Source organism: Pogona vitticeps, chromosome 14, assembly GCF_051106095.1.
Source record: "Pogona vitticeps strain Pit_001003342236 chromosome 14, PviZW2.1, whole genome shotgun sequence".
NCBI lineage: Eukaryota > Metazoa > Chordata > Lepidosauria > Squamata > Agamidae > Pogona > Pogona vitticeps.
This window is the reverse complement of record NC_135796.1, coordinates 16,769,125-16,792,069: the sequence shown is the minus strand read 5'-3', so window position 1 is coordinate 16,792,069 and position 22,945 is coordinate 16,769,125. Positions and strand designations below refer to the sequence as shown.

At 46.7% G+C, this 22,945-nt stretch overlaps 1 protein-coding gene across 7 annotated transcripts in view; it reads right to left on the bottom strand.

Annotated features, from left to right (window-relative positions):
• NCOR2 (nuclear receptor corepressor 2) overlaps positions 1-22,945 on the bottom strand; it is a 203,535-nt gene that overhangs the window by 127,105 nt on the left and 53,485 nt on the right. For all 7 annotated transcript variants that reach the window (XM_072983058.2, XM_072983062.2, XM_072983063.2 and 4 more), the window contains exons 3-5: positions 18,294-18,421; positions 11,616-11,796; positions 2,412-2,591 (exon numbers count right to left, since the gene is read on the bottom strand). In XM_072983058.2, the coding sequence (XP_072839159.2) occupies positions 2,412-2,591; positions 11,616-11,796; positions 18,294-18,421 (489 nt within the window). The remainder of the gene's footprint in view (positions 1-2,411; positions 2,592-11,615; positions 11,797-18,293; positions 18,422-22,945) is intronic.

Below are 22,945 nucleotides of genomic sequence, written 5' to 3'. Positions count from 1 at the left end.
ACGGAACAAAGGGTGCAGAGGTCAAGTAAATTGCCCAGAATGATGATGGAGGTGGCGGCTGCTTTTCGGCATGGGCTTGAAAAGATCAGGAGCAGCAGAGCAGCAGTTCCTAATTTTCTAAACAATTGTTCTGTGTTTGTGTATGTATGGACACACATGTTTGTGGCTCGGCTTTCCTTTCAAAAAGAAAGGGGAGCAATTGGGTACATGGGCCGCTGGCGCGCATGACAGTGACGCTGATGGAAGGGAAAGAGCCCTTTGCGTCACTCTTGCTTGGAGACACTCCTCAATTCCAGTGTCCGACTAAGGGAAGGTGGGTCCCCAGATGTTCTTGGACTAAAACTCACAGAAGCCTTCACCACGAGCTGCATTGGCCAGCATTCTAGTCTTAAAGCATCTGGACACCCAAGGCTGGGAACCAGTGGTCAGAATCAACACAGATCAACGATTTTTGCTTTTTAGCTCCTTTCCAAGGAAGTTGTAACTCTTCTCCATCCGTTGCATGGATGGGCAAAAAAATATTTTTTAAAAAAATCTGATATATTTATTCATTGTACTATGGTGCTTCAAACATGAACAAAGAAAGCAGAAGCCTGGAAATGTGAAGGACTCCTTTCGCAATTGGGGGGGGGGGGGAGGTCTTAAGGGTCCCCAGCATCTGAAGGGAAAGACCTAAGCTAGAAGCAAGTCAGAAACGAGGGCTTTGTCCATCAAAAGGATGGAGCAAGGCTAAGAAGGAAAATGTGTAGGCCAAATTTTGACATTGCAAGCGACACCCGGCTTCTGTTTTTGCCTTGTACTTTCCCACTTCTCTTTGCCAGTTTTGGAAGTCTCAAAGAGACTTCGCTTTGCTTGCAGCCTGGAGCTTTCCCAAAGAGAAGGGGAGGGAGGAGGGAAGCAACCCTAACATCAAAATGGTGTGCAAATAAGATGCCTTGTTTTCTTCTGGCGCAGCAGGTTCTTCCTCTTTATTTTGTTGTGGTTTAGTCGTCCAAGTCGTGTCCGATTCTTCGTGACCCTGTGGACCAGAGAGCATGCCAGGCCCTCCTGTCTTCCACTGCCTCCCAGAGTTGGGTCAAAGTCATGTTGGTCGCTTCAATGACACTTCTCTTTATGACCTCAATCCTAAGAACGTTTTCGTCGGGTAGCGCAAGGGTATGATCCCTGCACTGCCAGGGAGAAGACGACTGACGGGAAACCAGGAGCAGGACGAATCCTTAACCTTTCGCCCATCCGCCTCTGTTCTCTGCAACCTTCCTTCCCAGCCATTTGACCTGGTCAACAGGTGAATGGGAGGCTAAAGCTGGGCAATGGAACTGCTGGATAGCTCAGTGGTTGAGGTCTCTGGCGACGGATCCAGAGGCTGGGAGTTCAATTCCCCCCCTGTGCTTCTTTGTCTAGACTCCATGATCCATAGGGTCCCTTCCCACTCTACAGTTCTAAGGTTATTATTATTAATTCGAAACAGTACGAAAAATGTTCTCCACAGGCTTGCTGCTCTTTTCTTGGTCCACAGAGGGAGTGGATATTTCCTGTTCCCTTCCCACCGCCACTTCTCCCAGATGCAGCTCCAGATATTTGGCTCCATCTGTTGAGCCTGGCCTGGCAGCTGCTTCTCAAATCTCGCCCTCTTGAGCCCTTCGGATAACCGCGGGGACAGACAGCAACAGAGAGCAAGTGCTTGGGATTAATCGAACTTGCTCTGTTTCGGGGTAGATTCTGTCACATGGCAAGACTACCGTCTCCCTTTCACTTGTGAAAAGAAGCTGCTACCTACGAGCTGATATGCATTGGCAGAGCTGAAAACGTAAAGCGAGCTAAACTTCCAAAATGAATGTTTGAGCTGCAAGAAGGGGGCTTCAGGCGTCACCTCTCTCCTTAAATCGACAAAACATCTGCCCTGAACTTTGAATACACACCTAGTTTTCAATGTTCCAAACACAGATTACTTTTTAAGCTATCAGGTGATTCATCAGGTGATTCAACAGTGAAATTACAGTGAATCAGGAAACATGTTGAAGGTTATCTCCTTCGCACTAGCACCGTCACCACAATCATTTGGCCGAACAAAGCCAAATTTGAGTGAGGGTCTCAATTCTTGCACCACGCTGCCCTTACTCTGTAGGGCACAGGACACGCACACTCTTACCACCATGTGTAGAACGGGGTAAAGGAGAAGGATGAGGTTGTTAATGCAACCGCTGTCACCTAACATGGGTTCACCCCGTCTGCAAGGTTTCCCCATTCTGTTTCCCGTGAACACGGCTGCAAAATCAGGTGATCTATTTCGGCTTTGCTGTGTTCAAAGAGCTGAAAAGGTTACGTCATGAAACCATGCTGGGTAGAATGCCATTTGTAACCCGAACGAGAGGAGCGAGGTTGCCCTTTTGATACGCTGGAGAAAGAATTACCTGCTTCTTTCTCAGCTTGGAAATTTGCTGCTCCACCATCGTGATTTCACGATCGACCCGGTCCATGTTCTGGATCAGCTCCTCTTTGGATAGTCTGGATGGTAACAAATCCAGTTCGGACTCAGGATGGATAGGGCTGACTGGAGAAACTGGCTCCAATTTCCCAGTTATGCTCCGATCCTGCAAAATCGCAAAGGAAAAAGAAGACAAAGATGAATTAGCAGGAAGCCTTGAGCAACCATCTCAGATCTCACTGGAGAGTCCCCCTCCAGAAGCTTCATAAGAATCCCACAATCCCCCATCTGAGGAACAAGGTCACTACGTTCTGTGCTTGTGTAGATGCAGTACTGGTCTCCCCCCCACCCCCAGGATATCCTTTTTCTATAGATTTCAGTAGCCGTCACCAATCACTTTTATTAACTTTTTAGTCACCTACGCCCTCCTCTTCTGCTCTGGTCTCCAGAGGACAGGCGGTCGGATATGCAACCTTAAACCACAGAAAAGGGGCACAGCCCTCACTCAAGCAGCTGTGCTGCACAGAGAGGCCCAATCCAAGCTGGTTACCTTAATTACAGGCTGCCTCGCCAGCCAGAGGAGGGAAGACAAGGCCACCATTGTTCAGGCATGCCAACTGATGCTTTCCCCTCCTCCCTGCCCTCATAAATCCCTGTCTCTGGACAGCGGCCAGGTTCTTCGGCCTTCTTTGGGCCCACCAGCAGGTGGGCAGTCCCAGCATCTCAGCTGGCCCGCCACCTTCTACAGGACATAGATTCCAACCTACCGATTAAGCTTTGGTTCATTTCCCCCCCCCCCCAGGCCAAATTTTCCCATGAAGAAGCTTTGGTCCTTTTACATATATAGTTTACAAGCTAGAGTGGAAAGCCCAAGGCCACACTGGCAGGAGATACAGCAGGGAATCAAACTTCCAACCTTTGGTTCCACAGCCAAATATTTAAACCAATGAGCTATCCTGCCAGCTTTTAGACACATTTATAGACTACAATTCCCAGAAGCCCTCACTCGGTATGACCACCAAGCATGCTTGGAAAGCATGATCCCTACATTTATTCACAGGTTATAACAGGTTATAATTCTTTTGTTTGTCATCCGTTTACTTATGCTTTATTCCCAATACAGGACGCACGTTAGCTCCTACCAAGGATTTAAAATGGAGATAACCAAAATCACAGTAAGTTATACTTACTTATAAGTCTTATCTATGATAAAACAATTTAACAGACATGTTAAAGGTTCAAAACTTAGAAAAGCTTATTTTGGAAATGACAAAATTCCCTGGTTCCCTAACAGCGTCAACTCCAGAAGCAGAGGAAGTGATAAATGTAATGAAGAAGAGGAGATTGCTGTTGTTTCATATACAGTGGTACCTCTGTTCTCCAGGACATTTCGTATTGTGAAAAATTCGCAAACCATAACGCGGTTTCCCATAGGGACACATACATGGGGGCAGCGCTGAACCTCCCAGGAGCAATGCATCCTGGGGAAACTTACTTCGCATTGCGAAAAAAATTCATAAACCGAGGCATTATTTTCAATGGATTTTCATTCATAAACCGAAAATTACGTTAACCGAGGTGTTCGTAAACTGAGGCACCACTGTACTCAAGCACCGTTAACAGTACAGCCAACCCCACCAACGCGAGGTCCTCCAGAGCTATTGATGATACAGGTCCCGAGTTGGACTCCAGGACATCGGGAAAGGCACTAAGCTGGGCTAGGACTACCATCGACTATGATGAACATCTGGAACCAAACTTTTCATAGGAAAAAACTATCTATCTATCTCTCCTGGAGCTACAGTCCCTCCCCAAACAGCGGTGGCCCTCTGGCAAAATGACCTGCACTCCAAAACAAGAGGGGCTCCCTCCACAAATCGCGCACCTCCCTTTTCCTTCTTTCCCATTAATTGTTCTCTGCAACAGCTGTTCACAGCTCAGGGCGGGTTTTATGGAAATCCGGCTTCCCTTCATTCCCCCCCCTCCCCACGCCCCGCTTTGCTTCTTTGGAAATCACGTCATCACTCCAATAATCCTAAAAAAACGAGGAATCAAAAACGAGCGTGGGCCAAAAGGCTGTTTTGGAGAACAGAAGAATGAAGTCATTGCGTTTCCTTGACCGCCACCCACCTAATCTCTGGCAGATCTAATTCCAGCAGCTACAGCTGTTAGGAACTCTTAGGTGGCAAGGCAGGATTTTGACCTGGGTTCCTATAGATCCGTTCGCCCAAAGCGGCCCCACGGAGCTGATCTTTTCATGGACTCCCACGGTCAGAAAGATGGGATCAAAACGAAGGTCCCCCATCAAGTCCACCAATCCGTGTCTGTGCTTCGTTCGTTTTACTTAGAAATTCCCAATCCATACCTCTCAAAGAGTACTTTTTTGAAAATGCATTCTTCCCAACGCATTCTCCACGTGACCCATTCTTTCCACCGACTAACATCGTTTTTACCCACATTTTGATGATGTCTGTGGAATTGTTATTATTTTTGTTTGTTTCCAACGGCATGCATTCCTTTGCATGTGGTTTGGGAAGGGATGGGGAGAAGAATGAAAGGAAAAAGAAGGAGGGAGAATCTATTTGTGATTTTTTTCCCCTTTCTCTCTCCACAATGAGAAACCGCGATGGATCTGCACACTTTCTCGCTGACCGTGAACGGGACCAATTCATTTTTAAAAGGAAGAACTGCAAACCTCTTTCCGGTCCTTAGTGAGGAGCTGAGCCTTGTACTGCTTTCAGTGGAAAGACCTTCTGTGATTACCTTCCCTGCCGCCTGGAAAGGCAATGGCACAGGAACAGCCCGAGTACAAGACAAGGCCTGCTATTTTTAGCACCCCAATGCCAGGCGGATACATTTGCACCATTTCTGCTGCTCTCCTCGCACCTCCACGGCTGGCATCTTTCCTCCTTGAAGTGAGAAATGAAGGGAAGGTTTTGCTGCCAGGGCTTACATGCGCTCACACGCAGAAATGACATCCCGTTTGCTCAGGCCAAACGGCACCAGATATCCGAGCTTTAAAATGGATCTGCTTGAATTATAGTGCTGGGGGACAGCTATACCGATACCCTGGACTGCCAGAAAGATGAACCAGTGGGTCCAAGATCAATTGATTTGCTTGAAATAGGGCAATGGATACAGAGTTTTTACAGATCCCTGGACTGCCAGAAAGATAGTCAAATGGGTCCTAGATTAAATCAAGCCTGAAATATTTCTGGAGGGGGGGGAGAGAAATGTGGAAAGTGAGGATGTCCTACTTTGGGCACATCGTGAGAAGACAGGATTCTCTGAAAAAAGGGCAATGATGCTGGGAAAGACTGAAGACAGCAGGAAAAGAGGAAGGCCAAATACGAGATGGGCTGGCTCCCTAAAGGAAGCCACAGGCTTGAGTTTGTCGAGGACAGGAAAATAAAGCTGTGGGTCGGGGCTCGGGGGGGGGGAGAAGAGGAAAAAGAATTAGGCAGAAGAGAAAAATGAAAGTAGGGGCAGAAATGAACTCTAAGGAAGGAAAAGGTGGCATGTTTTCCTTGACACGGGTTAATCTACCCCACCTCTGGAATACAGGAAGCTGCCTTTGACTAAGTCAGAGCCTTGAGATCAGTATTGCCAACTCTGACCAGCAGCAGCTTTCTAAAGTCCTACTTTTTCGTGGCGCAGTGATTAAACTGCAGTCAAGTCTCTGCTCACTACCTGAGTTCGATCCCAATGGGCTCAGATAGCCAGCTCAAGGCTGACACAGCCCTCCCATCCTTTGGAGGTTGGTAAAATTGAGCACTCAGCTTACCGGGGAGGTGAGGGATATGTAGCCTCCCAGATAAGTGCTTTAAGCACTATGGAGCAGTATATAAGCAGCACACTTTGCTTTGGCTTTCATAGCCTCCCATTCCAGTTTGAACCAGGTCTAACCCTGCTTGGCTCCAAAATCAGACAAGAATGGACATGTTCGGGGTGAAACAACTGTACGATTGCAGAAGCGTGCCCCCCCTTGCTGCTTTCCTTAATGATTGGAAAACAAGGCTGTATAGCTCAATGACAGAGCCCTGAGTCCACTGCTTCTCCTCTCCAGGTATGCCTGAGAATGATTCGGAAATCCAGGAGGACTGTCCATGCCAAGTCAGCAGAGGAACACAAGGCTTCTGTGATCTGTTTTTATTCGGCTGAAGGACTCTGTGATCCAGCACCCCGTTTTGTGTCGGAGTACACCGCTTGTTCAGAACACGCCGAATTCTCCAGAATCTTGGACCAGCGCTTCATGCAAATGTATGTGGCCACTGAATCTAGTGGCCTTTCAGGTTCTCTCCCCCCCCCCCCCCGGTCTCTGTCTATGCCTAACAGATGAAAAGGTGCTACCCCACTGGAATAGGTCAGCTGGTACCGCTTTTGTTGCCATCATCCTCTTTTACACAGAACCGGCGGAAGCTATTCTGAGCCTAGTTCCTTTCCTATAATCTCATTTATGGGAAGAAATAAGAGTGCAGGGAACACCCTGACTGTCCTTTTCAACACTCACTCTGGTTATCAGAGAAAGGAAATGAGATTTCTAAAGCTTGCATTCAAAGCAGGGAAGACAGGAAGGGAGGAAAATGAATTTCCACTTGAGACGCACTTGAGCCAACTGCTTTTGAAATGGAAATGTTTCTCTTTGGAAAGAGTGACCTTTCGGGAGGGCCAAAGGAGGGGTCCAACTGGTACACACACACACACACACACACACACACACACACAGCCCTTTGAATGCAGGCTCCCAGGTGACCGGTGAGGAAGGGGGGGGGACCAAGGAAAGAGGTTTGTCAAACCATTAATCTGCACCAGAGCAAAGGATGCTAATGTTGGTCAATGGGATGGATTGACGGGCTGCAAATGGGTGTGATTGCTTTCGTTCAATCGATTCTAGTAAAAAGTCCAGCTTCCCGAGGGCACCCCATCATAGCTGGTCCATTGAAGGACCGAATGATATTAGAAAACTTGCGGCTCTGAGACAGAAGGATGCTCCACACTCTCATTCCCAACTACCAGCCTTTGAAAGTCAGAGGGATCAGAGAAGTCCTTCAAGAGAAGAGAAAATGCTCTTTTTTAAAAATAGAGGTGGGTAACTGTGGTGGTTCACAGGAGCTAATTTTCTCTCTGCACAAAATGCCAAAACACAAAGGGGAAAAATGGCGCACCCCTTTTAAAAAAATCAACAGAAATAAGTAGTCCACTTCTAGTTTTTAAAAGTTTCTATGTGCGGATGATGCATAGTGCAGCCTTCTTAAACGGGGATTCATTACTCTGGGAAACTTCGAGAAGCGGCAATCCACCTATTCTGCAGGGGAAAAAAGCAGGATTTGAGGGAGGCCACTGGAGGCTGGAAAGCAACGCTCTGCCCACCTTTGCTTCAGACATCTTTTGCTCATTTACTCTTACACAAGAACTCAAATTAGGATGACCACGTTATCCCCAGTTTTCCTCTCTGTTTTAACAAGGGATTACCGCCTCCTAAGTAGCGCACTACACCCTGACCCCTAATTACTGCCAGGCACTCGTACTGCTGAACGACACCACCCTTGGGAGAAGCCCACAAACCAGTGGGTGCCCACCCGCAGGTTCAATCCCTGGGGTCTCTAGAGGCAGAAGTGGGGCAGGTCCTGGTCTAAAATCTTACAGAACAGATGCCGATCCACAGGACACTGTTTTCTCATGCCTGAGTCCTCAGCCATGCAAGAAGAGCGTTAGCCTAACAGATCTGGGAGGAGACCAAGTTGGAGAATACCAGATCAGGAAGCCTGGAGCAGATACTGTAAGCCTGACCAAGAGTCTGACGTTGCCTCAGGCAGCTCCCTGTGTTCTCTCATGAGTGGTCCCTCATGGCCCCCGGTAGACTACCCAGTCTCTGTGCTTACTTTTCATCTGCCTGTATTAAGAGGACCTCTACGGCTTCCTCTTACAAAGGAGGAAGCACGATGTTCTCAGCAGGTTGAGGCCCATCTTCACCCTGCCTGATGCTCAACCACAAAGGTGCGGGACTCTAGCTGAGGAGATCTTGTCTGCCCAGTGGATTTAATCTAGAGGCCAGCCTATGTTTTCCAGCTGTCAGAAAGACAGGAGAGGATCCTTTGCAACCATCAAATCTTCAGAGCTGTGCACGCGCCCATCATCATCCTTTAAATCAATGTTGACACTTTATTCCACCTGCACGCTTGCTTTTGTTTGAAAGTTTCGTCTCCCCCAATGATCAAGCTGTGTCTTTTTCTGTACGATCTAGGCATGCATTAAATCATCTTTAACTGAAATTATCAGCACATTCTCCTACCCAGTTTACTCACTCCCATTTCCCTCTTTTTCATCTGTTCTCCCCACTGTATTGCTTTCTACTGTATGCCCTCTGGGGCAGAGACCTGTCCTCTCAAGCCGTGGCCCATCTGCTTTCTATTGTTTCTGTATCATCAGCTGCACAAGATTTGAGTGAGCCATCAGCTTCCTCGGGTAAACTGGCCTATGAGACTCAATTCATGTTTTTAAAGGAACTCTGACTCCACCGTAATTTTTAATCTAACCCATTACACAGTGTCTGCATCTGGAAAAGATGAGAAAATAAATGGCTTTATCTGCTGTAGTGATAAAGATCAGAATTACTGTGTGAGGGGTGTATTTATTTATATTCAGGCTTTAGCAAATATTTTCTTCGTGTGCTTTCTCCCCCAATGTTCCGTGACAGCTTATGTTGCCTAACTGATCCTTTCTTATGTCTTTTCACTGCACGGTAAGGCAAACGACATTTATCGTCTGCAACAATAAAAAAGGATGCATCTCACGGTACCTTTAAAGACTATTGACGTTTTGAAGTTAGCTTTCCTGGGTGTATCTCACTTTTACAGATGTATCGGAAGAAGACCGCTACAGCCCGTGAAAATTTACACCAAACTTGCTAATCTTTCTAAGTTGTTGTAAAACTCCTCCTTTTTAATTACGATTATGCTGCTCTCAGGGGGCTTTTAATAACCTCATGGCCAATGGTGTGAGACATCCTTCTAAGCTCTGGCTAAGGTTACAACGTCAGAGGTTCCCAGACCTTCCCGCGTAGCCCTACGTTCTTTGCTCTAAAGAGAATACATGGCCTGTGTATGATGCTGCTGCTGCCATCACCACCACCAAGTACAGAGTAAAGATGATGACAACAACCAGTATAAAGCAAAGATGACCAGGATGGTCACTAAGGTGTTATACGATTTTGGATCCTATCGGGTTTTGTTTGTTTGTTTGTTTGTTTTGGCACTACATCAGTCTTTATGTTTACGTCTTAAGGATGTACTAAAATTTTTGGCTGACCAATACGGTGAAGCTACCATTCTACTGCTGTGGGAAAACAAAGCCTTCTGATCAGAGGGAGATGGGTGGAGAACAGGAGAGTCCACGTTTCTTCCAATTACAGAGGTGAAAAGCATCACATTAAAGGAGTCTCTTCCACCCGGAGAGGATTGGGTGAGATGTCACCTTGTAATATGGATGGAACAGAACAGAAAGGTCTAATTATGTAAACGTTGAGCTGCGTTTGCTAAGAAGAGGCAGGCAGCCCTAACAAGGAGCCATGGATGGGTGAGAGGGAGAGCACCTTGCCACACGGTTACGGCTTGAATGATAGATTCAGCCATGGCTCTAAATGTCCATCAAAAAGCAAGACGCACAAGACAATTCTGAAAACTCCATCATAGGAAGGGGCAGGTTCCCGGAAAAATACCGGGTAAATACAACTTTCAATATGTTACTCCTTAGCAGTGCCTCCATACAAGCCATAAGAGCAGGGGGCATTTTAAAGGCATGTTTTCCTGTTGTCTAACTGCTCTGCCAGAAGCCCTTCCTTGAAAAGCCAAGCACAAATCTTCAAGCAAAATGATTACTGGAGTGTCTGCTACATGGCACTCAATAAGGGCCTGAAGACTTTCAGTATTGATGAAGGCGAGGAAGAAAAAGAAGTAGTAGCTGTTTTAGTAAGGTCTGAGCAGTTTGTTTATTTATTATTTTATATGGAAAAGTTCCGCCTGCTGATTTACAGGCACAGAATGATTCAGCAGCAAAGCCTTTTAAACTCAGAATCTGAGAACTTCCTTTTTGGATGGCGTGGTGTTTAGCTAAAGACTGGCAGGCAGATCGTGGTAGAATTTTCCCCCCATCTACAGGGGGACTGTCCATAGGTTGGCTCATTCACTTCAATACATGGATAAACAGGTGTCTGTTTTCCACTTGGTCTTGAAATAAACATCACACTTGAACTGACCATTCATCAGGAACAAGATTCATCCACATAGGTCAATTGAAGAAATCACAAAGGCCATGGAGGCAATATCAAAATAAGTTCTGTTGACAGCCATGCTGTGACTGTTTTTCCCTAGGACTGCTGGTGTTGCCTCCTCCTCCTCGCCCCCCCCACCCAGTGCCCCCGCCACCACCGTTAGATTACTCAATTGGAGATGAGGTCTCTGCCAGTCGCTCCCTGGCCAAGTGGGAAGCCTGCCAAGGTCAGCGGAGGCTCCAGCCAGCCTCATTAATAACTGCAAGGTCCAGCTCAAGGAGGGAGGGAGGGGAAAACAGCCCTTAATCCCAGCAACAGACGAGAGATTCCCACTCCACCCATGCAAAAGAGAAACACAAAGGCAGGAAAAGGCATCGCAATTTCCCAGCCACTTCAAACCAGGAACCTCAGCAGGGTGAAAGCAAGAGAGCAGCCCTAACCAACTGCTTAGGCAAAGAGGCTTTTCATCTCCTCCTCCTCCTTGCCAGTTCTCTCCAACCAGGTGAGACGTCATCATGGCTGTTCTGCCTTTGGATGCAAGAGGAACTCTTAAGAAATGATACAGCTTGCTTAGTAACGTGTCGGGTTTTTTGCTTCGGGGATCAAAACTGAATAATTTCTGTATTTCAGGGTCCTGTCTCCCATCCAGCTACCTAATTCCTCAACCTTCTCTGCCAGTTCTGCATGGCAACAGCCGTACAGCTGCCCAGAAGGGGCCCTGGGAACTTGGTAAAATACGAGGATGCCCTGAGAGTAAGACATTTTTTTTTTTGTTGAAGTGCCTTGCCAACAGTCTTGGGATTTTGCAGCCTGCACAGTCTGCCTTCGAAAAGACATTCCCGGCTTCTTCAATTCAGGCCCACTTGCAAAATCAGCAAGCGCGCCCGTTGTGCCCGGTTTCAACATGGCTTCTCGGCTTACCTTGGTGAGATCCTCCATTCCTCCCTGCTGACTTTGGCTGAGCATGGACGAGTGTCTCAGCAACGGCTCCTGCAGCAGCTCCAAGCGGGGCCGTTTCGTCTCGATGAATTCAATTTCCGAATGTTTGCTCAGGTCCGGGAGGTAAGAATGTGGCTCAGTTCGGCCGTGCAACTCTTGAGACCTGAAGATGGCAGGGACGCAGGGCAGGAGGAGAAAGGGGGAAAAAAGAAGGGTTTTCATACAGTCGCCAAGCGCCAAGACACAAAACTCATGCCTGTGGAATGGAGGAGAGGGGGAAAAGCATGGAAATTGCACCTGCTATGCTAGGTTCAAATGTGGCTTGTGACCTGGTAGGTCGTTCTCCAGCTTCCTGCCTCCCGGACCACAAGGAGTGCTCAACGGAAAGAGGGAACCATGGGCAATTTAAGTCAAGACATACCAGGAGCCATCCAGAATTAACCTGAATCCAGAAATCAAGCCAACCGCTCAAAGCCAATCCTGTCACATGGCTGCTAGAGATCTCCCTGTTTTATTACCCTCCTCTCACATGGGTAAGGACAACCTTATGTCATCAACACTACTTACCTCTTGGGCTTAATCACTGCCAGTTTGTCTGCAGCCTTCCATATCACCTCTAGCACGGCGAAAGCCTTCTTTCTGTTCATCTTCGGCCCCACCTCACACAATCTTTGATTAAACCAGGAAGCCTCTAATATACCCATTCATCTGAACTTGGAAACTACATTGCTGGAACAAGCCAGGATATTAAACCACAGTTTGAAGTTTGTTTAATAGCCTGGCTTGTTCTAAAACTAGAGACCATCATTCTTGGCTGTGGTGCTGCTCCACATGAAAGCAAACTTACACAGACTCCCTTTTAAAGTCATTTCCTACAAGGATTCATATGACCTGAATCAAAGACATGTAACTGTGATCAGGAAGGAGTAAATCAACAGAAAGCCAATACAATCAGTTGCCAGGAAAAAAACAGAGTCCGCTAATGCTACACTTTGGCCTGGGGATTCCACCAAACATCAGGGCCATCATCTTCTTATTCTCTCCGGGTACAAGATGCTTTGAGAGCCATGGTGCTGATCTCACTACCATTCCCACCTTTGACCGGAGCAAAGATGTACAAACAGACTCCTCCCAAACAATCACCAACCAAATCTGACCCCAGAAGGCAAGCAGGGTCAAACCTGGTTAGTGCATGGATGGGAGACCACCAGGCAAACCCTGGGCTCTCTCACTAGGAAGAACTCCATCAGAAATGTGAAGAGGTGCCACCAGTCAGAACTGGCCATACTCAGCTGGATGAACTCAGCGCCAGTTCTGGTAGATGGCAGCTTCTTATGTGCACACATACGTGCGCGCATGCACACGCAGGCCCCTGACTGGTGAACCAATTTAAGACCAAGTCAGAGCCTAGATCCCTTTGGAATTGTTCTGCAGGTTTCACGCCCACCAGCTTTAGCAGCCCATGCAAAAAGTGATGGTCCACAGAGGAGATGGTGGATGGGCGGATGTCTTTGGCCAGAAGAAGGGGACAATGCCCTTCACAGTTTCATCTGCCTGCATCTTAAGGGTGAGAAACTCACTTCCCACACTGCATTCTGCATTAGCACTGCAAGGACTGCTACCTCTTCCTCAACGCTCTTCCCTCTTCCCTCTGCCGCTGGTGCACACACCATGTTCCCAGCACCTCAATCAAGAGGATTAATCGCTTTCAATAAGAATAGCAATTAAGCTTTCCCCTCTTGCCACACTCTGCGTGTCCGCTCTGGAGAGCTGTGAGTGCACGTCAGCTCATTAACGTGAACGGAATATATTGTTATTGACAAAACGACTATACTTCTCGTTACCATGGGACAAATGCTTCAAAACCTTAACTGCTAGGAGGAAGGTGTGTGTGTGTGTGTGTGTGGCCCGGGGGGGGGAACCAAACCAAAACCAAAATAAAAAACAATCACCAACTCAAAGAAGGAATGACTCATAAGATTACCGGATTAATCCAATCTCCTTTTGTTAAAAAGAAAAAAGTACCTTTGCTTGACTGCTATGGATTGAGGGCTATAATAAACATGGAAAATAACGTGCATAGCCATTTATTATAGCTTCCATTTCTCCCCTGAACCCTAAATTATCATAATTAACACACACACACCCTTGGCCTTATCTGAACAATTAGCACATCCAGAAAGTTATATACTGGTTTTCCTGGAGTTGCTTTGCAGATCTAACAATGTTCTCTCCCCGTTATATAGACACCATTATCGAGTTTGGAAGGTATGAGCAGAGAGGGCTCTAACCCAGAACAGCCAAACTTGATCCAAAGCAGGGGCCCCTGCAGTTTGGGACACCTGGAGATCAGCTCCTGGAGTGTGAACCCAAGCCGGTATCAAGCAGGAAATGCAGGTCCCTCAGCCAGGCTGCCCATTCACAGAACTGGTGGCAGGACAGATGGCTCCCTAGAGACACTGGCACATACTGGCGAAGCCAAGCATCAGGATGGAGTTGTGTGGTTCCAGCACTGGGTTGGAACTTGGGAGATCAAGGTTCTAGTTCCCATTGAACCATGCCTCTGACCTGGGCCAGCCCTGTCCCCTCTTTCAGCCTGGCCTACCTCCCAGGGACGTTGTGAGGCTACACTGGAGAGGAGGAACATGAAGTGTGATGATGCCTTTATCTCACAGAAGGAAAACCTGGAAGAAGTATAACTAATAATAAAGTTTGTTCACTTAAGATAAATATACTCCCATTGCCATTTCAAAAAAGGCTGGAGGTGGTCCTGCTTTGATGACTATCATTCTTGATGACTACATGTTCTCCAGAATACCTGCTCCCAGAGGTACAACCTGGGCCGTGTGCTGCTGGCTCACACTCTATGTCCTGCACTGCTTTTAACTGCATTTAATATATTATATTATTCTCCACTATTGCTGAATTTAATATGGGCTGATCTCCCTACCGTTTCTTGTCTTGCTTACCACTTTTTAAAAGCTTCAGGTTTTTACAATTTTAATTCATTTTATACTGCCCGGAGAACTACAGTTTGTAGCCACATTTGTTTTCCAATTGAAGAATATAAGCTATTTATCTTCATTTCGTTTATATCCCCTGCCGCCCCCACCTTTCCTCCAAGGAGCTCAGGGTGACATGCCCGGTCAGGCATCGCACCGCCAAATGTATTTTTTCTCGGCAATCTGTGAGCTGTTTTAGATCTTGGCAAAAGGCCGTCTGATCTGGTGATTACGGTGACGCTCTCTCTTCACAAAGGCTTCAGAGCCTCTACAGCTTTTCAACGGGCAAGCATAAATCGATGATGATGAAAAAAAATGACGGTGGCTGACACATGAAATCAAAAAGATCAAGTCACCCTTTGTTAGGGCCCTTGTTTTTCTCCTCATAACGAATTGTGAGGACCGTTGGGCAGAGAAATAGCGAGTGGCCAACCATCACTCAGTAAGCTCCTTCATCATCATCATCATTTTAGAACTGCAGAGCTGGAAGAGAGACCCTATGGATGACATCCAGGCCCCTCAAGGAGGCGCAGTGGGGAATCGAACTCCCACAGCCAGAGGTCCAAACCACGGAGCTATCCAGCAGTTCATGGCCAGCTTTGACTTAAAGGTCAGGTCTCTCAACTCCTGAGCAAGAAATCTAACTTTCAGGCCCATGCCTCTTATGACCTATATTTCCAGCCCAGTATGCAAAATCGTACGCCTTCAGTATTCCTGGGTAACACAATGTCATTTCTGTATTGTCCAGAGTAACCCAGGAGGGTGCAAAGAGGGAATGGCCGAAACAAAGGAAGAGAGAAGCAGGAGTTAACCTGCCCGAACATTCCTCGGCAATTGTTCGCAGGACACTGTGTACCCAAAAAAACGAGATCTTGAAATAACTTTTCAAAGCTTGTTTGTTCCAGCTGGCGTGACCCGCAAGCGAACACACATGCCAAGGGGGAAACCTTCCGGAGAATGGCTTGCAAACAATGGGACGGGGCGTAAAAACAGCACGGCTCAACGGGCATCGGACTCTGTGCAAGGAGCTCTCGGGTCCAGTCGGAAGCGTCGAAGTATCACTGGTTCAAAACTACAAAACAACACAGACTTTCATGGACCGAACTAACTTTTCAGCAAAGGGGACTTGTGGGTGCTGGAATGTGGTTCCCCAGTTTGAAACACAGAAGCTCTTTGAGAAATACGTAGGGCTTAATCCCAAGCATCACGAGAGCTGGGAGCAGGATATGAAATGATCCCAAAATCAGGAGGCCTCATGGTTAGAGGGTTGGCATATGATCTAGAAGATCTGGGTTCAAGGGACCGCTCGGCCACGAAACTCCATGGATCACGGTAGGCCAGTTGCTCAGTCTGCCCACACTTTCAATTATTGATATGACGATGCAGTGGGTGATCAAAAGAGTTGGAAACCATCACCTTGAGCTCATAGGAGGAAAACAAAATATAAACGCAGCTAGTGAAATGAGTATGGGTGTGATCAGAGCTTGAGAAAAATGGCATCTATTGCACTGGAAGGGGTCTCTTTGCTGGGAACGAACTCCCTTAATGTTACTTTCTGTCCATCAGGGAATGACCTTCAGCTCAGGCCAAACAGAGTAGCCCTGTTCCTGTACCAAAGAAGTCCAGCTTGAGCATAAATGGGAGTCAGGTTGGGCTACTATTGCCCGTATGTGATGTGATCTCCAGGAAACAGGACATCACCAGCAGCCCAAAATGTGACCTATATGCTCATGTGATCGCTCCCTTAGTAAATCAGTAGGTTAGCTACCCCACTAGTTAGCGAGGTTGATCAATGAACGGGGGAGACCAGGGGATCTACCATACGGGCCTTTTCAAAGGAGCAGCCATGTTACAGAACCGTACCCCAAGCACCCTCTCGTGGCCATGAAAACCAGTGCCAAAACGGTGACCATGAAATAAGATTCACGAGTCACCCCATTAGGATCGGTTCTGAACCGGGCTGCAGACAAACTCTGCTTTTCTGAACTTCCTTCTTTGGAAGAGAAAAAGGACCCGGGAGGGGAGCTTAGCCACTGGCCCGTGCCAAGCTTTGGCACTCAGCTGTGGGACGTCGTAGGCTCCCCTTCAGAGCTTCTGGGCTCCCCGTTCGCGCTTCCTCCTCCAGATCCGCGGGCCTGGCTCGCTTGGGCTTGGCCGATCCTCTACATCTCTCCCTTCCCCCCTCATCCGCCCTCCGCCGGCCCATGAGAGCCAGCTGCCTCTGCTGGAAGCCAAGCAATTGGAACCTGGGCACCCGGCCAAAGCTTTTACAGATGCGTCTCGCTTGAATCCGCCAAGGGGGGAACTCAGCTGCGCACGGAGGCCTGCTCTTCCCCTGCTCCTCCTCTGGTGAAAGGAGGCGGGGAGTGTGTGTGTGTGTGTGTGTGTGTGTGTGTGTGTCTCTGTGTGTGTAACAACAAGGGGATCGCTTCTGTGCCAGAGAAACCCAAAAGTATTTGCCTGTGACAGGCCCAGCCGCGGCGCTTCCTCTCCCTGACACCAGCTGCAGCCTCTGGCCACCACCATGCGGTCCAAGAAGCACGGGGAGGGGAGGATGGGGAAGCTCAGCGGGAGGTCATCTAAGTCCACCATGGCTGCACCAAAGCAGGATTAATTAGGCCTGAGCCACCCTTGACATATGCTTATGCAGGCAGTATTAAAGAAAGAAAAGAAGAAAAAGCCAATTGCACTGATGGAGGAAGGAAGGAATTCTTGTCGTTTCCCTTTGGCAAGCGCTTCTAGAAAACACGGTTGGGAAATTCTTCAGGCTATCATAGATCATAAAACTGGAAGAGGCCCCAATTCAATGATCTCATCAAGCGTTAACTCCGATAGCAAGTCTCCTTTTGCCAAGATTCAACCAGCCTTCCGGAAAGCTCTAAAGAGGAAAGAATGCCAACAGCCGCACTGCTCCCAGTGCTTCGCTGAGCACACATCTCATAGTTTAGGAAGGAGGAACTTAAGGAAAAGCTTTGCCCACTGTGCTAGCTCTGATTGACCAAGGAAGTAAACTTGCAGAAGAGACCAAAAAAAAATAGTTATAATGGAGAAGCCAGAATAGGTGACAAGGGAGAGGTCTTTCAGCCTTGGGGGGGGGGGGCAGGTTGAAATCCCAAGATGTTCGGTGTTTCTGGCAGTAGGCAAAAGGGTGGGGCCACAAATATTCACATATTTTCCACGTAATGGTAGTATCTACACTTTAAAAGAGGCAAGAAAAAAAATTAATAGTTAAAAAGCCACTAGATGGTGGTGTTATGGAGAACGGGGCCCAGAAACAAATACTGGAAGAGAGTCTGCATTTAGTAAAGTTCCCTAACTCCAATATACAGGAAAGGACTAAATCTTACAGATCTTCCTCTGTGTTTCAGGTCTGAGCAACAAGGGAGAACTTTAGTGGCAAAGTACCACCACCCCACTAAAGAATACGCACCCACTTGTATATGGGCCACAGTCCTAGCCCGAGCAGAGTATGGCCCGCAATTCAACACCAGAGCACAGTCTGGGCACGCAGAAGGTCCTGAGTTCAATCCTTAGCCATACCCAGGTATGACTGGGTAATGAAACGGCACCTGCTGTGGGTGGCAGCATCTGAAGGGCAGCATCTGGAGGGCAGAGACACTACCAAAGCAAAATGCCTCCACTTCCCTCCTGTCCTCACCTTTCGTTCCCTGGCTGGAACTCCGATAACAAAGACGGCCTTCGCCGCTGAGGCTGCAAAACGGACCCGGGAGGCAGGTGGGAAGGGTAGTCCCTGGGATGATGCGAATATTCCAAGAGTCCCACATCCTGAAACGAGAAGAGAAGGAAAACGGGGCTGAGAGATCCAGTTTGCTCACAACACACAAAATGGCACCCAGCTTTTGAGTTTCAAAGCAGCCATGTCTGACACTCAAGATTCTGCAACGAAGTGAGAGAGATTCTCCAGCCGGTTAAAAAGGAGGCAACAGAAACAAGGCAGCATCTAATACTTTGCATAACCTATCCTGTTGTTGGGGATATTTTGAGGCAGGGGGAGGATGGGAGGACTGGGCAGGACAGGAAAGCCAAAAATTGCAATCATTGGAAATCTCAGTCTGTATCTCGCCTTTGAGATTTGCAGAGAAATGCAGCTCTCACAAGATGGGGAAAAAAAACCAGAATCGAACATTTCTGTTATTTCGGGCTGTATTCCTTTGCATGAGGTGCCCCCCAAAGAAAATATATGGACATGGCTTAATTATAAACCCCCAGCATACAAAAAGTGACAAAAGAAAGAACAGAAACAACAACAGAACTGAAAATACCATGGAAGAGCAACCATCCCCAGGAAGCTTCCTAGGGTGTACATGAAACATTCCAGCTCCGGTGAGAAAGAGAATCATCTATCCAGCAAAGGGAAGAAATGGGCAACACCCAATAGTTATTTTAGCCAAAAAACACAGCCTGGATCAAGGTTATCGTGTGGAATATCTTATGTGCGGCAGCAGGTGGCTTCCGTCCCCTGGCTACGTTCAGATCTTGGTTTATGTATGTATTCTGCACTCCAGAATACTGTTGACTGACACTGGGGTCACAATGCGTTCAGACAAAAAGCAGCCTGCATTTCAGGCAGTATCTGTGTTGATTTAGGGTGCTGATCAGTCAGTGACTGTTCAGCAGTGCAACCTTCTGAAACTAGCAAAGGTTTAAGGAGCATTTAAGGCGAAAGATTTATGCGATCTGAAGAAAAACCAGAGCATTTAAAACAGCACGGGGAATGGCTTATTGCTTCACTGATACTCCCAAAGTAAAATCAAAGCCTTTGGTTTTAACGTTTAAAGACGCCAGCTCAGTACCCCTAAATCTACTCTGACAGCACCACTTCATATCCCAACAACATTACCCACAATGCCAGGGTGTCTTTTACTTGCTTATCTTGAAGCATGATGTATGCCATCCTCTCTTCCCGCTGTGGTCCTAAGCATGATAACGTATGGCAGACAGAACTTAGAAAAGAAAATTAACAGACACAAAATTGGGAGGGGGTACCTTCAGAATAGTTTGATCTCCCATGATACTCTGATCACAAAATGACCGTTGTAGGAAAAAAATTACAAAGGGTCATACGAACTGAACTCCAGTGGACATCTAGTCTTAAACAGGGACTGGGGCTTTTTAGGACACTAAACATTAACAAGCTTCTCTTCTCTAATCTTGTGTATAGCCAAAAAGTTGTGGGTTCATTCCATCCACACGCACACACCCCAACAAAAACATTCTGGCCTCAGCACAACAAACTATTTCCGAAAAGCAAAAGTTACTGCTTCAGCACTTTAACAACAACTCAATACAACCATTTTGTATTGACTAACAGACTATTTACATTACCTAATTACCTTATCTACTACCCGAATGTGTACACAATCAACATTTTAAAGATCACAAGCTGTTTTAGATAAGCTTATTGTCACTTTAAAAGTTCTCACTTGCGTTCTAACTCCATAACACTTACACGTACAGTAACACTTATCCTAAACACTACCCCCACAAAGTTCAATGAAAACCCACATTAAAATACCCCTGTTCGTCTTGAAGGGCACTATGATAATTTTTGGTTTTGGTCCAATTTTGCAATACATCTTAACAACCTGATTTTTTTCCTCTATTTTGTTTGTTGTTTTTGTACATGCATTATGTAACACCCCAAGGGCATGTCATTTCAGCAATGTATAAACATTTTAAACAAAGCATTGCAGACACCTGTTCTCGGACATGGCAGTTGTCTTCCAGATCACCCTCAGCTTTGAACACACACCTCCATAAAAAGTCACAAAGCTAAAGTAATCAATGGAGTTGCATGCACATTTAGCATGATTTGGATCTCAACTTTTGAGCCACTTCAGCCAGAAGAAGCCACCATCTTCTTCATGCTATTTTGGAATTTGAAACAAGGAAGCACAGAATGAAGGAAAGACCAGGGATTAAAATAACTCTTCTTTTCTTGGGATCCCAAAGGAGAAAGCTTAAAAATACTTTTTCTTTTGCCTCCCTTGCTCTCTTGCCTAGTACTTTAAAAAAACGAAAAAGCAGGAAACTGTACAGATTTATTACTACTTGGCAGACCGAAATACTTAACTTGTGTATTTTCTAATGTTTTCCCCTCAATGAAAAGTTCCCAGCTGGAACAGAACCATCAATGCACGCGTTCTCCCCTTCCTTGCATAGTTCTACTGCTACCACTAACAAGAAGAGTAGAGGCAGCAATAATAGAAAAGTCATTGTACTATAATCATAACCAACTACAACCTAAAAGAGAAAAGTTCATTTGGACAGACTCTAGTGAAGGCACTTCAAATCAGTCCCACTGATCTGAAAATGGTACTCCTGTCCTCAAGACACAGCTTTTGCGCCTTTTTGAAAAGACCTGGTGGCTAAAGTTAGGACCTCAACTCGTGCAAGTTACACACTACTGTATATCCCAAGCACTGAAAAGTTTCCACACCCAAACCCTGAACGCAGCTTTTCCCAACCTGGTGCCCTGGAGGTCTCCTGGACCACAACCCCCATAATATGCAGGATCCAATTCAGAGGCTATCAAGCCGGGGAAAGCCGCCTTACAAAACAACACTCCCTAAGGAGAATAATTCCACAATGAAAGAAGGCATGCAAATTCTTGTGTATCTGGCCTGTGCAGATGGTACAGTTAGAATAATGTGTCCTGTTAAGGTCCCAAACATAAACACAACTTATTTTAAAGTTTAAAAAAAAAAACAAGAAACAGCAACTGAAAAGAAAGAAAAAAAATGCCGCAACTTAAAGAGACCGCCCGGCCTTGAGTTCTTAGCCACCAGCCTGGCAAAAGACCAACTTTCTGAAAAGTAACTGCCTTCTTTAGAATAAAACCACATTAACGTAGCCCTCAAGCGTAAAAAAATTTTGGCTGGAATTTCCTTCCTGTTTCACAGATTCTACACACATCCTGCCTTCCTCTGAAGACATTCACAGAAACAAGGGTGGCTAGATTTGCATTCAGAACACCTTGATAACAGCTGCTCGCCAGACTAGCTAAGCACTGGATTGAGGTCATAAACAGCGGGATTGTTCTATGTGCCATCAACAATAATTAGTCTAACCAAAGCAGACAAATTAGGTTCTTCTGTCTCATCCACCAAGACCATCACAAACATCATCGCTAAGCCCCATCTTGAATTACATGGCTTTGTGACCATGCTATCATCATCATTACAAACCTGATTTACTTCCTCCAAAGAGTGCTACTACTGCTGTACTCATGTCCTGCTCGTGGCCTTACTACTCACAACCAGCTGGACACTGGAGGAGCAGAAAATGAGGCAGGCAGACCTTTGATATGGGTCCACCATGGCTCTCTTTTTTCAGGGACTCATCAAGGGGGCTATCCCATTTGATCAGCACACAAGAGAGAAGAAAGAGAAAAGGGTCCCGGCAAGCTTTACACAAAAGCAATGGCTGATTCCGCAGTCCGTGCACGACCAAAACAGGCAACAGAAAGATTCACACACTCCTCTCACGCTCTAAAGGTGCAATTTCTTGAACTTTACAGAGGGATCCTAATGGGATCACACACTGGGACCATTTAAGGCAGCTGGCCCCTATTTGGAACATTTCAGTTTCCTGTTTTTGGCAAAAGCTGAGAACGAGGAGCAGCCCCAGCTATTTGCGGATACTGATCCAAACAGCATGACACAGAGGCTTCAGTGGTTAGCACGACTGCAACGATTTAATATTTTTATTATTTCATTGTTTTTGTTTTCCGTCTTTTAAATGATGCATATTAGCCATGTGACAGCTATTTTTTTTAAGTAAAGACTAAAGAATCACCAATTCGGTTCAGGACTCGATGAGAGCCACCATGAGGAACAGGATGTGAGGCTAAATATCGAGTGCAGTCCCACTGGCCTGATCACGCAGAATCCAGATGGAGCGACATCTGTTTCACGATGACACTCCGTTAACTGTGGAAGGCGCAATATTGTGGGGTGGATGGGGAAGAAAACGATGCTCAGGTCTTTTCGGTGTGTGTGTGTGTGCGTGTGTAAGGGCCCATGCTTTGTCTCACAGAGCCCGCCTGGGTGGTAGGTGGGTTTTGTTTTGCTCTGTATGTTTTATATCACAGCAGGCTCTCTTTTTTTAATCCCCTCCTTGCTCGAAGGGGGCTGGTTCTCCTGTCCACTTTTGATCTAAAGAGCGGAAGAAAAGGGCAAGCGCTGCACAATGATACCGCAAAGTATCCCAGGCTCTGGCCTCCAAGATCAAAAACACTTCATTCAAAAATACAGATGATGATGCCGTGTCAAAGTCATCCTCCCAGGG